Source organism: Schistocerca piceifrons, chromosome X (genome assembly GCF_021461385.2).
Source record: "Schistocerca piceifrons isolate TAMUIC-IGC-003096 chromosome X, iqSchPice1.1, whole genome shotgun sequence".
NCBI classification, from domain to species: Eukaryota; Metazoa; Arthropoda; class Insecta; order Orthoptera; family Acrididae; genus Schistocerca; species Schistocerca piceifrons.
In genome coordinates, this window is record NC_060149.1 from 705,722,494 (window position 1) to 705,739,102 (window position 16,609).

A 16,609-nucleotide genomic window follows, 5' to 3' on the forward strand; every position below is an offset into this window, starting at 1 on the left:
GTCCATCAGGAAACAGTTTGTTTAGAGTCAGGACACCCAAAAGGAGCAACTGCTCAATGAGTTCCTTATGCCGCCAACTTCATGTATAGCAAAGTGTGGTATTCCTTACAGAAGATGACTAATGGTACCATATGGTGACACCATCTCCTCTAAAGCATCATGTGCTTCAGGATATTTATCAGTCTCACTGGGACATTTCTTGGATGAAGCAACTGTCACACGTTAAATCTATTGGTCTTGTATGGGTGACAAAGCTGCACAGGTGATTCAACAGTGTATCATTTGCCAGGCACACCAACCAACCCCCATACCTCCTCTCATTCTCACAGTGGCCACCACTGATGTAACCACTGCACCAAGTTCTTACCAAATTCACAGGCCCTTTCCTGGAGTCCATGTGCTTATCTACTGTCAACATATCCTCCAATTTCCCATACAATGTCTGCCTCCAGCTATTAGCAGCAGCAGCCATGGTGGGAGCCTTGGAGTAGCTCTTTGCAAGAGAGGGTATACCGTGCACACTGGTGACAGGCAGTGTCCCTAATTCACAGTGACCAATTTTAAAAGCTGTTACACTCATAATAGTACACTACTGGCCATTAAAATTGCTACACCAAGAAGAAATGCAGATGATAAATGGGTATTCATTAGACAAATATACTATACTAGAAGTGACACGTGATTACATTTTCACTCAATTTTGGTGCATAGAGCCTGGGAAATCAGTACCCTGAACAACCACCTCTGGCCGTAATAACGGCCTTGATAAGCCTGGGCATTGAGTCAAACAGAGCTAGGATGGCGTGTACAGGTAAAGCTGCCCATACAGCTTCAACACAATACCACAGTTTATCAAGAGTAATGACTGACGTATTGTGATGAGCCAGTTGCTCGGCCACCATTAACCAGACATTTTCAATTGGTGGGAGATCTGGGGAATGTGCCAGCCAGGGCAGGAGTCGAACATTTTCTGTATCCAGAAAGGCCTGTACAGGACCTGCAACATGCAGTCGTGCATTATCCTGCCCATATGTAGGGTTTCGCAGGGATCAAATGAAGGGTAGAGCCACGGATCGTAACACATCTGAAATGTAACTTCTACTGTTCCAAGTGCTGTCAATGCGAACAAGAGGTGACAGAGACGTGTAACCAATGGCACTCCATACCATCATGCCGGGTGATAGGCCAGTATGGCGATGACGAATACACGCTTCCAATGTGCGTTCACAGCGATGTCGCCAAACACGGATCCGACCATCATGATGCTGTAAACAGAACCTGATTCATCCAAAATTGACATTTTGCCATTCGTGCACCCAGGTTCATCATTGAGTACACCATTGCAGGTGCTCCTGTCTGTGATGCAGCATCAAGGGTAACCCCAACCATGGTCTCCGAGCTGATAGTACATGCTGCTGCAAACATCATCGAACTGTACATGCAGATGGTTGTTGTCTTGCAAACGTCTCCATATGTTGACTCAGGGATCGAGACGTGGCTGCACAATCCATTACAGCCATGCGGATAACATGCCTGTCATTTCGACTGCTAGTGATACGAGGCTGTTGGGATCCAGCACGGCATTCCGTATTACCCTCCTGAACCCATCGATTCCATATTCTGCTAAAAGTCATTGGATCTCAACCAACGCGAGCAGCCATGTCGTGATACGATAACCGCAATCGTGATAGGCTACAATCCGACCTTTATCAAAGTCGGAAGCATGATGGTACGCATTTCTCCTCCTTGCACGAGGCATCACAACAACGTTTGACCAGGCAATGCCGGTCAACTGCTGTTTGTGTATGAGAAATCGGTTGGAAACTTTCCTCATGTCAGCACGCTGTAGGTGTCACCACTGGCGCCAACCTTGTGTGAATGCTCTGAAAAGCTAATCATTTGCATATCACAGCATCTTCTTCCTGTCAGTTAAATTTCACATCTGTAGCATGTCATGTTCATGGTGTAACAATTTTAATGGCCAGTAGTGTATTAAACGTCTTACAACACCACCTTTACATCCAGCCTCAAGTGGTTTGTTTTCACCTTTAAGGCACAAATGTTGAAATCTTTAGAATCTGATAAACTGGCTTCAGCACTTAGCATCTTTCTAACTTCTAACTAGTCCACACCTGTCAAAAGTTGAAAGCCCTACACAGCTCTTTCATGTGTACCCTCATAGGACCCTTCTGTATCTCCTGTGTCTCCCCCTTCCACCCCCTTCTCTGAGAACATGTTTTTGATGTGGACATGCACATTTGGATGGAGTCCAGGGTGGATCCAAGAGCCAGAACAAGTAGGTCTGAAAATGATGACAGTGGCTGCATGATGTGGGATGCTGTGCCAACAAGACAATCAACTAAGTTGTGCACCCTCGTCAGAGGCCTTCTTTCTCACTGAGTCCACTGTCTCCACCACTGTAACCACACTATAGCTCTCTCCACTCCTGGGTCTTAGTGGGTGGCCATCTAGTCCTACCTTCCTATGAGCCACAGTACACACCCACAAATGTCGATCCAGTTTCACTGGTGGTTGAACGACTGACCCCACCACGTACCACACAGATGCCTCCACTCCCAGAAGTCTCTCGGTCTACACAAGAAGCTCTGGATCCAGCACCGTCATCACCATAACCCCCATACATCTCCCCTGGACCTTTAGCAGTGACATGGTCCAGATATTGACCACTTCTGCTGCAAAGTTCTCTCCCACTCCAGTCAGGCAGGTCCCGCTTGTAAGTGGTGGTTCGAGGAGGTATTGGTTTAGTAAACCACCCAGATGTGTAGAAGAGTAATAAAAATTCATCGATATTTGCAACACGACATACATCTGGTAGGGTGCCTGTGGTGGAAAGAAGGCCAATATCACAGGCTAGTCAGATGAGCTTCTGTGGCGAGCCAAATATAAGGCCAATCAATAGTGGTTGTTGTTATCTGGCTGGTATCTACAGGTGGACCTTGCTGCACTGATTGCTTACCCTGTGTTTACTTCTCTGGCTCACAGATGTGTGGCTTCCACTACCTCTTGCCTATATGGAACTTTGATGTATTGTGGTCCAGATGAATATTTTTCCAACAACTGTTTCTGTTAGATTCATGGGCTAATTATGTTTAATAGACATTATGGGCTGAAGTGAGAGTGAGAAAGCTAGAGTTTTGGTGATATTAATGTGACTTTGAAAATAATACTGTTAGTGAGTCATACCTATTAAGCAAGTAATATCTTACATCCTGCAACCCACTAAAATTTTTAAAGGGTAGAATTCCCTAACGGGAAAGTAAATTTTTGCCATTCACTTCATTTCTGGATACTCGTGAGATAACTACTCAGTTTTTTTATAATGCTACTTTCTTATCTTCTCATTTTTTATAATTCTTATTTTTCTTATAGTTAAAATTGCTGGTCCCACCCATGTTTTATCAGGGACAGATCTGGAGATCTTGCTGGCCACTGGAGTACCTTAACATCACACAGACAGTTCATAGATACATGTGTAATGTATGGATGAGTATTGTCTGTTGAAAAATTGGACCATAATACTGTAGCATGAGAGACTACACATGAGGATGCAGGTTGTCCATGACAACCCATTGTGCCTTGAGGGCTTCCTCAATCACTAGCAGCCATGAGCTGAAGTCGTTCTTGATGGCTCCTCACACCATAAAAATACTGTCTCACATGAGTATGTGGCACATCTGTGTACTCCACAGTGATCACTTGATATCTGATGATGTTCATGCCCCTCATATACACTACCAGGTCTGATAACAACACTAAATATGAACAAGCACTAATCCACTTTGGTAGCCTTTCTACTCATCAGAGAATCATTTAAACAACAGGTAGTGGTGTGTATGTGCACAAAATTATATTGACATCAGACCATGTCTTATATGGGCTTCACTTTCTTGTCAGGCAGTGTAGTTTTTCAGTGTTTCTGCAAGGTAGCTTCCCACAGCCAACCCATCAATATAAAAAAAGCAGCTTCAGGAGATCCTTATTACAACAGTGTGCACTTTTCATACAATAATGTATATTGTTTACATTTGTATGTGATAAACAGCCACAAATAAAATGATAGATATCTAGTTATTTGTGGGGATATTTTTCTGTAAGAGGTGAAAGTAACAAAAGTACACAGTGTGATATTTGCGCTCAAACATTATGTTTCAGAACAAGTCTGAGTAGCCTGATATAACATCTGCAGAGAAGGCTTCTATCAACCAATTTATCATTTCAAAAGTATTACCACTCTCACTTAAGAGGAAACACCAAGAGAATGTTATGTTTTTAAATATGATCTCTTATTTGTTGAAGAAAGAATGAATACTTCATTTAGGCTCCTAAATAAATCTCACGCAAATCAAACCCAAAAATCATTTCCATAACCAAAATTAATGCTTAGAAAACATTGCTACATAATACATGGCCTATATGGAACCCATTAAATGATTAAGAGATTTCTAGGATCTGTTACGCTTAATTAACAGTCTAACCCATGTATCTAACTTACTGTGCAAGACCCAATGTAAAAAGTTTAAAATTGTTCTGTCCACTATTTTATTTATATTGCACACATGATATTTGCAGCTGTTAGTAACACTATGAAGCCCAGCTGGTTAGCCGTGTGGTCTAATGCACTGCTTTCTGGATGAGAAGGCCCGGCAGAGTAGCATCGAGGTCTGGTGTGCCGGACAATCTGTGGATGGTTATTAAGGTGGTTTTCCATCTGCCTTAGCAAATGCGGGCTGGTTCCCCTTATTCCGCCTCAGTTACACAATGTCGGCAATTGCTGCGCAAACACTCTCTCCACGTACGCATACACTATAATTACTCTACCATGCAAACGATGGGGTTAGACTCGTCTGGTGTGAGAAGTTCCCGAGGGGGGCGGGTCCACTGAGGGCCAAACCACACAATAACCCTGGGTTCGGTGTGGGGTGGCGGTGGGGTGAGTGGACTGGTGGCGGTGGGGTGAGTGGACTGCTGTAGCCTGTTGTGGGGTTGTGAGCCACTGAGGGCTATGGCAGGGACAAAGTCTCTCCGTTGTTTCTAGATCTCCAGTTCCATACAATACAAAACAACCCTATGAATCAATCACAAATCTAGCTGCATAAATATATTTCCGTCTGTGGCCAATTTCAGCCATTGAGCCATATGTAAGTTTCCAGAGTGTACTGTTGTTTATTCTGAGACACTTTCTGTAATTTTTATTTATTTATTTATTTTTAATTCAGGCAAAGTACTTGCATAACATTTGAGAATGGCTAAATGGCTGAAAGTGATCATGGTGAAAAACACATGTATGCAACTACAGCACTGATTTTATTCAGATTTAGTATGATCACTCATGGCTGCTGTCCATATAATCATTTCTACATTTGTTGCATTTGCACCCATAACTTTTGAATTTCTTATTTACCTCTAACATTTGTATTCTACAACTATCAGTGTAAAGCTGCCTAATGGTTTGTTAGTGCCTAAAATACTTCTTATTTTTACTTCTTTTGTCCATAGGCCTTTGAACCATAAACATTTCTCATCAACATCTCATCTAAATTACTATTTACATACAGCTCTGGGGCAATCTCTGTAATCATTGCTGCATAACATATGTCTTTTCCTCTTTTAAGCACATAAATACATTTGGGATTTTAATTCTACCCTCCATTGTGCCATTCCAGTTCTGTCTTAAAACAATTACTTATGTCCTGCCTAAAACTCCAAATATTCTCTTCTTCTAGTGATGAATTTTCTATATATTTCTCTTTCTTAATTCAATCTCAGTAGAGGGTTATTTATATTCTATGCTTTAATGTACAGTGGTTCTGTCTGAAGATTTCTAGTTTCCTAATTGTATTTTGCAGTTTAGATAATTTCATTGAACCCTCTGTCAGGCACTGTGTTGTGAATAGCAGAGTAACCACGTAGATGTAGCATCTATTCATCTAGTCTAACTTAAATAAGATGTTAAAAAATTGTACGCTTGGTGTTTCACAGCTTGTGAAATGATGTCTTACTGTACACTAGGAGCTGCTTGTGAAAATATTTAATTGCCATATCAGTATTCAGGCATACGGCCCTTCATCCACGGCATCTGACACAGAGGACAATGTTATCTGTAGTAGATGCACCTGATGAGTGAATACTGACATGGCAATTAAGTACTTTTACATACATTGTGTACAGTAAGAAGTATTTTAACAAATCATTGAAGATGTCTGCACTTTACTTTCTTATTCATAACTTATTATATGAAACTGTTGACAAATTTCAAAACAAAGTGAAATATATAGGATATCACAATATAAAGGTCTGAAAACAAGGAAAAATTGCAGTTAATGATTTGCTTAGTAAAATGGAGGCATTTACTTACCGCATCTGCCAATTTGTGATAGGGGAGATTATTCATGTAAGACCTTTCTGGTGGGCTGTTAATAACAACGCCATGCTGTGGCTCTATCCAGCACTCTGCAATTATCTGCAGCTCTCCTTCTGTATCAGCATCAGCATCTGTTATAATTTCTTCTGTGCCCTCTTCAGAATTACTGGAAACATAGATTCCATGCAATAGCTTATTTTTGTTAGTGACACACAAAAAATTAAAACTGGCACTTGTCATACACAGTGTTCAGTGATATGCCACACTTTTTTTTGTATTTGATGTGTAATGTTAGCAATAACGCTTTAATGTGCCTTTTACTGTATTAAAAATACAAGCATCTTGTATCTGAGACTAAATGAGTCACTGTTCAGGTTTCTAAGGGAAGGATTGACCCCCACAGCAATTCATTTCTTTGTATAAATCTCGACACAAAAAAACATGGCTACAATATTGGAAAGTCCTGGATAGAATACAAACAATGAAAGGAGTAAAGATAAGTGCTCACTGTAGAACTGAGGCTTTGAGAAGTCAACAAGCAAATAAACTACACTGAAAACATTGCTAAACTTTTTGACAATGTCCTTCCTACTAGCTAACAGACTAAAAAAACAACCACCTCCCCCCCCCCCCCCCCACCACACACACACACACACACACACACACACACACACACACACAGAGAGAGAGAGAGAGAGAGAGAGAGAGAGAGAGAGAGAGAGAGAGAGATAGCTACACTGTCCCAGCACATGAGTCTGACAGGGTTTAGGGGTTGTGTCGGGTGGAGAGAGAAAGAGGAACAGGGAGGGGGAGGGAGCAATAAAGGGAAGGGAGGGTGATGGTGATCGAGCGAGAGTCAGTATGGGAATGAAATGGAACTGTGGCACTGGTCAGCTTTACCTTGTGGAAGGGCAACTTATTCGATAGAACATATATCAAGAAGGAAATCAGCCATAGCCTAGATTAATCACCAGCCCAGTTCATATAGTATATGGCCATTCAAATGCAAATCATTAAATAACTAGTGATAATTCAGCAGCAGCTACCTGGATTGTGCAAAATGCCAGTTGTTCATAAGATGACAAGCATGTTTGAACACTTACGACTCCTGGAGCAAGTTTAAGCAGAATCCCACAGTAAGTGTGTGAGAAAGAGGGGGGATAATGCGCGTGCATTATGAAATCAACGTAAATTGGAATTGGGCATGGGAGCTAAGATGACAGACATTTTCATAGTCTACACTTTTCACGATTGAAGATTTGGTGCAAGAAGGAGGCACCTCCACTTTTTCCAGTTTGTGGCAACTTAAAAAATAAATAAATAAAGAAAAAATTGGTTTTCACTGAAACCAAAAAATAGTCAGCTTTTTGTTAGGTTATGGGGTATCTAATACTACTGACCAGAATACACAAAAATGCATGCACTCAGGTACATGCAATGGAGTTTTGAATTTTGGAGCTGCCTCTGTTTTGCTCCAAAGGCAATGAAAAACTCTTTGTACGACCATTTCCTCTGTAATTAACCATATTTCAGATTAAAGAACATTTATTAATAAAGACAGTACAACATTACTGGCATAATACATCAATATGTACAGTTCTTCTTCAGTCTTCTAGCTCCCCCTCAGTCTCCTAATGATCGCTTGAAGCATCTGATGTTAACTGGTCATAAAATCACAATTTGTTTTGCCCAACATACTTTCTGGCCAACTCTTTGACATCTTTAAACTTTCAGTCTTTAAACAGGAGGAGACAATCATAAGCTTGACGAAGGTGGTCCATTGTTATGAGATTCGCAGATCTTTGGTTGCAAATATGCACATTATCGAAGACAGTCATCCCTACAGTCACAATCCATTGAATAATCCCTTTACTGGTGTATGGCTGTTCATAGAGGAATATTTTGTACTTAGTTATTAAATATTTTCTTCTTTTGTTGTTCGATAATGATCCATATGGGTTCTTTAAAGAAAGTTCAACTTGTCAACAAAGTTGAAAATAAATCCCTGGTCCACTTCAGTAACATGAAATTTGGGACTGGGTCTTCTGATAATGTGAGCATAGTCCTCTTGAAGAAAAACTCTTTCCATCTTCCTCAAAAACTTTTCTATATTACCGAACACTCTGTTGTAAGGCATAAAGCTGTGGCCCAGTTCTGGGAATCGATGAACAATCTTTGTAAAGCAGCCACTCTGCACAAGGTAAAACAGGTACTGCATTAATGAATGATCTTTATTTTTGAGATACAGTTATCAGAAAATAGGTAAAGTATTTTGATATCATCTATTAGAACGTGGTTGATGTAGTGATGTATAAAACTTATTGGCTCATTGGGCATCTCTTTTCTGATGGTTTTATCATAGAGATAAAAATGATGTTTTCAGGTCTTACCAGACGAAATCGCCAAGTTATAGACCCACAACTGGCATTTATAAAATGTGTCCCCAGAAGGAAGTTTGGGGAGAGGCATATTTTGTTGGCAGTCGAAGCACAACATCTCGGTGTCATTATTATGTTGTGCAAGTGCCATCTTGTCTTTAACATCTTGATGAAATGAATTTGCCTGACTCTGATGAAGCAGCTTGGCATCCTGGATCTCCTTATGTCTCTCATCTGAGATAGAAGGGGCACTGAGTTCCTTTTGTATGTTGTCACACTTTTGACACACGTCCAATCTTGGGTGCCCGAATCTGATGTTGTTGTGTGTCTTGAAGCATCGAAAGTAAAAAAACATATTCTACTGTAGATTCAGAGTGCTTCTCCATTTACAAATGATGCATTTCTTTGACAATGAGGTCTTGTCAAATGTAATGTTATTCTCGCCTAGGAAAACTGTCAATGTGACAATGAACCTTTTGCACAGTTTCATCTGAAATTTTCTTGCTGTCCCCTACCATCTGGTTTTGGTGTGATAGCTCCATCAAAAGAAAGTTGCTTTGCAATGTTTTCCACTCACTTTCTGGACACACCATGCAGTGACGCAAATGCTTTTTTACAGACTCTTGCATTACTCTCATCGATTCGAACAGTGTAAACATTTGCAAACGCCTTGGGCTTTCCTGTTCCACTTTTAGGCCTATTTCTTTTAACAGGTAAACCTTTAATGCAACCAGCCAAATACACATCTTAGGTATGCTTAGTAGTTAGGCCATTAAAGGAATTAATAATATGATGTCTTGCTTCAATGTTGAATTCAGTAAAACACTTGTATTTGCAACTGCAATCATTGTCTGTAGTCCAGTGGGGCCAGTGGGGCTCTCCGCCCCCCCCCCCCCGCCCCCCCCTCCCCCCCCCCACACACACACGCGCTTACTCTTGTACTGCTTTCCATCAACCTTCCGCTGTTTTCTTATGTTCGATTCCCATTGTTCCTTGTGCGATCCTTTTTTCCTCTCCAATAGTTCAACAACTGCGTGTCTGTTTCTGGAATCTTCTTCTGAATCAGTAAGTGTCTCATCTTCTCCTGGCTCATAGTTTTCTGAAGAGTCACAATTAAACAGTCGCTCTTCTTCTGATTCACTCATATTGACAGTAACCGTGAAATCAAAAGACGATGAAGTCAGAAATCAGAGCGTAAACCTGACAATAAATAGCCCTCACAGAGAACGTGCAATGTTTACATAGGTCTGCTGAACGCTACGTAAGGTAACCTCCTTCCTACTATCTTTTGGGAGAAGAACGAGGCAACTCCCAGAGCTGCCTCCGTTTTCACACAAACTCTGAGTACAGGCAGCTCCATCTGTTGGATTTCTCTGGAACCAGCAGGTGGAGCTGCCTCCTTCTTCCACCAAACGAAGCGGCTCTTTTTTTATGTTCAATTCAATAGAGGCAAAAAGTGGAGCTGCCCCTTTCTTGCACCAAACCTTTCAATTACAAATGTAAACTCAGGAATGATTGGTGCTCTGTTACAGTTTAATATATGTTTCTTAACTGCAGCTCACAGTGTTACATGAAGCCCTCGGTGTTGGGTCATACTGGTGCTACCATACAGTACATCAATCCCACACTAGTGGTTTCTTTAGTTGATAATTTAAAAACGTTGTGGTCCCAAAGGAAATTATGGAAATATATGTCAATCCATGAAGTTCTACATCCCTGAACAAGCCTTATATGATACAGTAGTTGCCACTGATGATGTCCACTACCAGATGTTGAAGTGAAACAGCCATCCACATACTTGACATGTAGTCCATCTTGAAAGTGATGTGTACCTATTAAAGAGTGATCTCTTAATCATTTAAAGTCATCCCTGAACTGAAATCACTTACAACTGGACATTTGTTATTGTATTTTCTGAATGGAGCCCCAGTACCCTTTATGTTTCCCCAACATGACACATTTCCTGAATCAAGCAAATGGCCTGAGTAGGTGGCTGAATTAGTGAGTCATGCATTCATATACCCAAAACTTCCCCTACATCAGTTGCTGACCCAGAAAGTGACAACATCTGATTCCTGTGCACCAAGGAGACTGTCTTCAGAATCAACACTTTTCACTGTCAATTTCCATTCCAATTTCCCTGAGGTACATGTATTCTGTTAGGGACTCACCAAGCATGACCGTATACTAAGACAATCACATTTCAGTTGTCGCAAGTATATTTTGTTATGTTAACCAGAAACAATTTTTCTGTTAATTTTGCATGAAGTGTTTGTGGGTACCCAGTAAAAAGTCGGTAATGTATTAACTTCCAGTTGAGCCTTGGTACAACATTAGAGACAAGTCTACAGGACAGGAATGGGAGGGGTTGTGCATCATTTTACTATCTTGCTTATTCACCATTTGGAGCAACAGGTCTGGCAATAGTACAAACAGTTCAAAAACTAGTCCGAATTCAGCACAGTCAAACATACACTGTCCCCTGGAGTTGAGTAAATTCAAGCAAACAAAGGATAGCTGCCAAATATAACGATAGCACCCTGAACTATAGTTCCTCACATCTCAAGTTGTGGATGAACAGTGGTAATGGGACCTTTTTCTTACACTACTGGGACTCTTAATTGTGCAAACTACAGCATAAATTATTTCATTAATAATGTAACATTAATGGAATGGATCTCACAGTGGTTTGCAGAATATAGATGTAGATATAGAATATGCTTGATTAATAGCAAAGGCCTCTCAATGGCCTGAGCACTATGTTCATGTTACAGCTGTACGCGACACTTTCCTGCAAGCTATGAAAAGCTCTCACCAATCCAACATCTTGTACAACATAGAGTTACAAGGCCACATCACAAATTGTAAATTTGTCTGTGTACAATCAGGCTGTGGCATGTCACACACAGACTCAATCATTACGGACAAGATCATTTAGCACCCACTGCCAGCTAGATATAAAGCTGCACAAAGATGACCTAAAGCTTATACTTGAAGACTTTCTGGCAATAACCAAGATGTATGAAATTAAATTTTACACCGAATAGTAGAACGCAATAAAATTCAACCATCATGTCAAAGCAATCACTCACCAGGAATACCCCATCATGTCTCACAATTTAAACTACAAGACAACAATTTCTGCTTAACATTATGTATCAAGGCACAAAAAAATTGAGTGACATATATGGAAAAGTGTACAAATTTACATCCATGCTACATACGCCTGAAGAGTTAAGGTGCACAACATCTCTACGTCAAGGGCTTGTTTATAATCAAAGTAGAGTATGGAGCAGGTAAGTTCCCTCTCACATTAATAAGTGATGAAACAGCAGATGGTGGAAAATATTTTTAGTGTACACATACTAGAAGCTCTCAGATTTTTCTGTGTAATGGGACACATATAATATGGAAAACTGTCTCATGCAACAATTTCATCTTACTTTATCAGCAGTTTTGTAAACTGTTTGCTTCAAATCTTGGCTGTGCTAGGCCACATAAGGCAAATACCCATTGTCATTTCAAACACATCACATAGTAAGTTCTTAGATACGTAAACTTGCTAGATGTACTCATATGGTTTGTGAAATTAACAACAAATGCTTCACCTTACATCATAATTTGATGCATCATGTGTAAATGGATTGGAATGGAAACTGAATAAAGGCCACTGATTTAGTCATAAGTTAGACAAAAAGTGTTTACAATCAATGGATGCCCTGCTCCAGGCTATTAAGAAAAATCTTCCAATGCCTTGCAATCTTACTTCTGGCATAATAAAGAGAGATATTAAGCACAGTAAGAATGCAATAGGTGTAGCCACATTGTGAAATGAGCTGTGACTAAATGACATGCTGTGCATGTTCTACCAAATACAGAAAGGATACCAAGAATTTAAATGACAACTGTGATAACAAATGTCTGACTCATGTTGGGCCTTTGGTAATTCCAATGAGCTAATTGCACACGGGCATCAGCTCGGTTCGTTCCCACAAGGAGATGGGTTGGTCTGAATGTCCACTGCATTAATGATCCAAAATACAGTTTGAGGCAATTCCTTGCAGACTGAAAGGGAAGCACTGTCATTTATGCCTTGAAGAAATTTTACCAATACCTTTGTGGCTTCAAATTCCAAATTGTTACTGATTCAGTGGCTAACTGGCTATGTGACACATCATAAAGTCAAATGTTCAACAGCAGCAATGGATATAAATGCTCATAAACTGTCATTAAAAGCTGTACTATCAACCAATTAATCAGCACATAAACACTGATGCACTGCTGAAGTTACAGGCTGCCCCAGACTAAGCTTTTGGTATACAGAGGACGTGGTGTTCCAAGTTGACACAATGCTTGTGAAACAGATCGAAGGCATCTCAGCAAGTATACTAGGATAAGCAACGTCCTGGTAAAATTTAACAAGATTGTTTGGTAACAACTCTCCAAGCGGTAGAGATGTTCAGTCATTGATAGGTGCATAACAAAGACTGAAAACTTGGCTAGCTTTCAAATGAATCCTTTGTTGAGCTAAAGCTCACTCCTTGACCCCCCCCCCCCCCCCATCTCTCTCTCTCTCTCTCTCTCTCTCTCTCTCTCTCTCTCTCTCACACACACACACACACACACACACACACACACACACACACACACCTGTCTGGTTGTGCCGGGTGGAGTGGGTAAGGAGAGGAGGCAGAGAGCAGGAGGGAGGGTTGGGAAAGTGTGGCTAGGCTGTGACACAAGTAGCATGTGCACAGGATTATAATGTGACATGGACACCAGCATCAATCTGTTCTAGCACTACACAATGACAACGACGTGGAGGAATGGATTGGGAGGGGATGACAGAACAGCACAGGAGGAGAGACTGTGAGGGGAGGTTGTAGATGCAGGATGAGTGAATTTGTGTTGTGGGCAGGGGTATAGTGGGGATTAGGATAACTCCCATCTACGTAGTTTGGAGAATCTTGTGTTGGGGAAGGACCCAGAAGGCTTGGGCTGCGAAGCAACCTTTGAAACTGACCATACTGTGCTCAGCAGTGTGTTCCAATATTGGGTGGTCAACTCTGCCCTTGGCCACAGTTTGATGATGGGTCCAGGCTGTGAGGATATCATCAATGAGCATGAACTAGATAAGGGGTTTGAGGTTTTGGATAGGTTGGAAAGTTTCCTATAGATGACCCAGAAAAAGGTCAGCACAGGAGGATGCTATGTGACCATGCTGCAGATTTGTTTGTATATCCTCTCCACTCTCAAAGGAGAAGTAGTCATGTGCGAAAATGTAATTAGTTAAATGAATGTCGAATGAGGAGTGGAATCAGAGCCAAAAGAATGTTGGGAGAGGTAGTGTTCAATAGTAGGTACAACATAGGGATGGGGGATGTTATTGTATAGGGAGGTGGCACCAACCAATGATGAGTAGGGATCCAAGTAGTAAGAGAGTGGGAATTGTTGAGAGCCAGTAAATGAAGCAGTCTGTACCTTTAATACGAGAAGCTAGGGTATGGGGAACTGGTTGGTTGGTTGTGGGGAGGGGAGTTAAGGGTCCAAAGAATGAGATCATCAATCTCTTGATCCAAGAGTGGTACATCCGGAAGTAGAGACATCCATCTTGAACATTTTCCGATCTAGTCACAAGATTCATAATAGTAAAAGCAAGAGTGCCGTCTATAACAAAAGCAAGATGGAGGAGACAGGGAAGTCAGCAGATGTGTATCCCCAGGGATCTGCATGTGATGGATAACGTCCCACCCACAACTGATGCACCCCTGATACATTACAGTCAAGAGAGTCCACTGTCCAACAATGTGTAACACCCACAACAGAAAACTGGTTGCAGCAGAAAGGAGGTAAACCAACTCTAAAAGCAATTAAAATGGAGTAAAATTGTGATGAAAAAGTAGTCTGGTCAAGGAGGTAGGGTCAGGTATCCCACAGACTTAGCATACAGTGGGTTGGTTGGTTGGTTGGTTGGTTGGTTGGTTTAAAAGAGGGGGGATGGGACCAAACCGCTAGGTCATCAGTCCCTTGTTCCAAATAAAACAATGCCACAAGGGTGAGAATAAAACAAATGGTGCTGACAACACAAAACAGAGAGAAAGGAAAAACCAGAAGAATGATGGAAGGGCAACAAACACTTGAATGGACAAAAGGGGGGAAGAAAACCACAGAAACGCAAGAAACAGGTAGAAGAGATTAAAATGACAAAACAGATTACCATGAGAATAAAAAGGAGAAGCCAGCCCCTCTGCAACACATTAAAACCTCCACCCTAAAAGCACTAGGGTGGAGGACACAGAGGGACAAAGGACATGCACTAAAATGTAGATAAAATTATAAAACCCACCCTCATGAATAAAACGTAAAACGAAATCAGCCAATGAGGCATTGTCAGATAAAATTAGCAGCAACGAGTCCTGCAACCGAAGATTTTGTCACAGAACAGTCAAAGTGGGACAGTCCACCAGAATGTGGGCCAGTGTCAACCGGGCGCCGCACCGAAACTGAGGTGGGTCTTTACAGTGCAGGAGATAGCCATGGGTCACCCAAGCGTGGCCAATGCGGAGCCAGCAGAAAACCACAGAGTCCTAGAGAGAGGCCTGCATGAAGGACTACCACACATTCATAGTCTCCTTAACAGCACACAGTTTGTTGTGCGTACTGAAGTTATGCCATTTCGTCTCCCAAAGCTGAAAAACCTGGCGGTGTAAAAATGAACGCAGGTCAGTTATTGGAGTGCCGATCTCCACAAGCAGTTTCCGTGTAGCCTATTTGGCCAGCCTTTCAGCAAGTTCGTTGCCTGGGATTCCAACATGTCCTGGGGTCCACACAAACACCACTTAATGACCGGACCGTTCCAGGGCATAGATGGACTCCTGGATGGTCACTACCAAAGGATGATGAGGGTAGCACTGGTCGATAGCTTGTAGGCTACTCAAGGAGTCAATACACAGAAGAAACGACTCCCAGGGCATGAACGGATGTGCTCAAGAGCACGAGATATAGCCACCGGCTCTGCAGTGAAAACACTGCAGCCATTAGGTAAGGAATGCTGTTCAATATGTCTTCCATGGACATATACGAAGCCGATGTGACCATCAGCCATCAAGCCGTTGGTGTAAACCACTTCATGGCCTTGGTACATGTCAAGAATCGAGAGGAAGTGAGCACAGGGAGCCGCGGGGTGAACTGAGTTCTTTGGGCCATGTGAAAGGTCCAGGCGAAGCCGCAGCCTACGTGTACACCATGGGGGTGTACACGAATGGACCTCGAGTATAGGTGGTAAAGGCAAGGACTCCAGTTCAGATAGAAGGGATCGGACACGTACTTCAATTGTAAGCCCTGACCTGGGCCGCCGATGAGGGAGATGAACTGCTGTGGGTGGGAAAAGGAGACGGTAATTCGGATGCGCAAGAGAACTATGAACGTGTGAAACGTAACTGGCGAGCAGTTGCGCATGCCTGACCTGCAATATGGAAGGACTCCAGCCTCTGCCATGACGCTGGTCACCGGACTCGTCCTAAAAGCTCCTGTCGCTAGTCGAACACCACTGTGGTGCACTGGGTCGAATAAACTCAATGCTGAGGGTGCCGCCAAACCATAAACCAGACTCCCATAGTCAAGGTGAGATTGAACAAGCACTCTGTAGAGCTGCAGCAGCGCAGAGTAATCTCCACCCCAGTTGCTGTTGCTCACAAGGGAACCTCCCCATCGCACCCCCTCAGATTTAGTTATAAATTGACACAGTGGATAGGCCTTGAAAAACTGAACACAGATCAATCGAGAGAACAGGAAGAAGTTGTGTGGAACTATGAAAAAAATAAGCAAAATATACAAACTGAGTAGTCCATGT

General features: G+C 41.9%; 1 protein-coding gene across 1 annotated transcript in view; it reads right to left on the reverse strand.

Annotated features, from left to right (window-relative positions):
- LOC124722628 (KICSTOR complex protein SZT2-like) overlaps positions 1–16,609 on the reverse strand; it is a 727,281-nt gene that overhangs the window by 514,745 nt on the left and 195,927 nt on the right. The window contains exon 19 of the mRNA XM_047247762.1: positions 6,377–6,548. Within this exon, the coding sequence (XP_047103718.1) occupies positions 6,377–6,548 (172 nt within the window). The remainder of the gene's footprint in view (positions 1–6,376; positions 6,549–16,609) is intronic.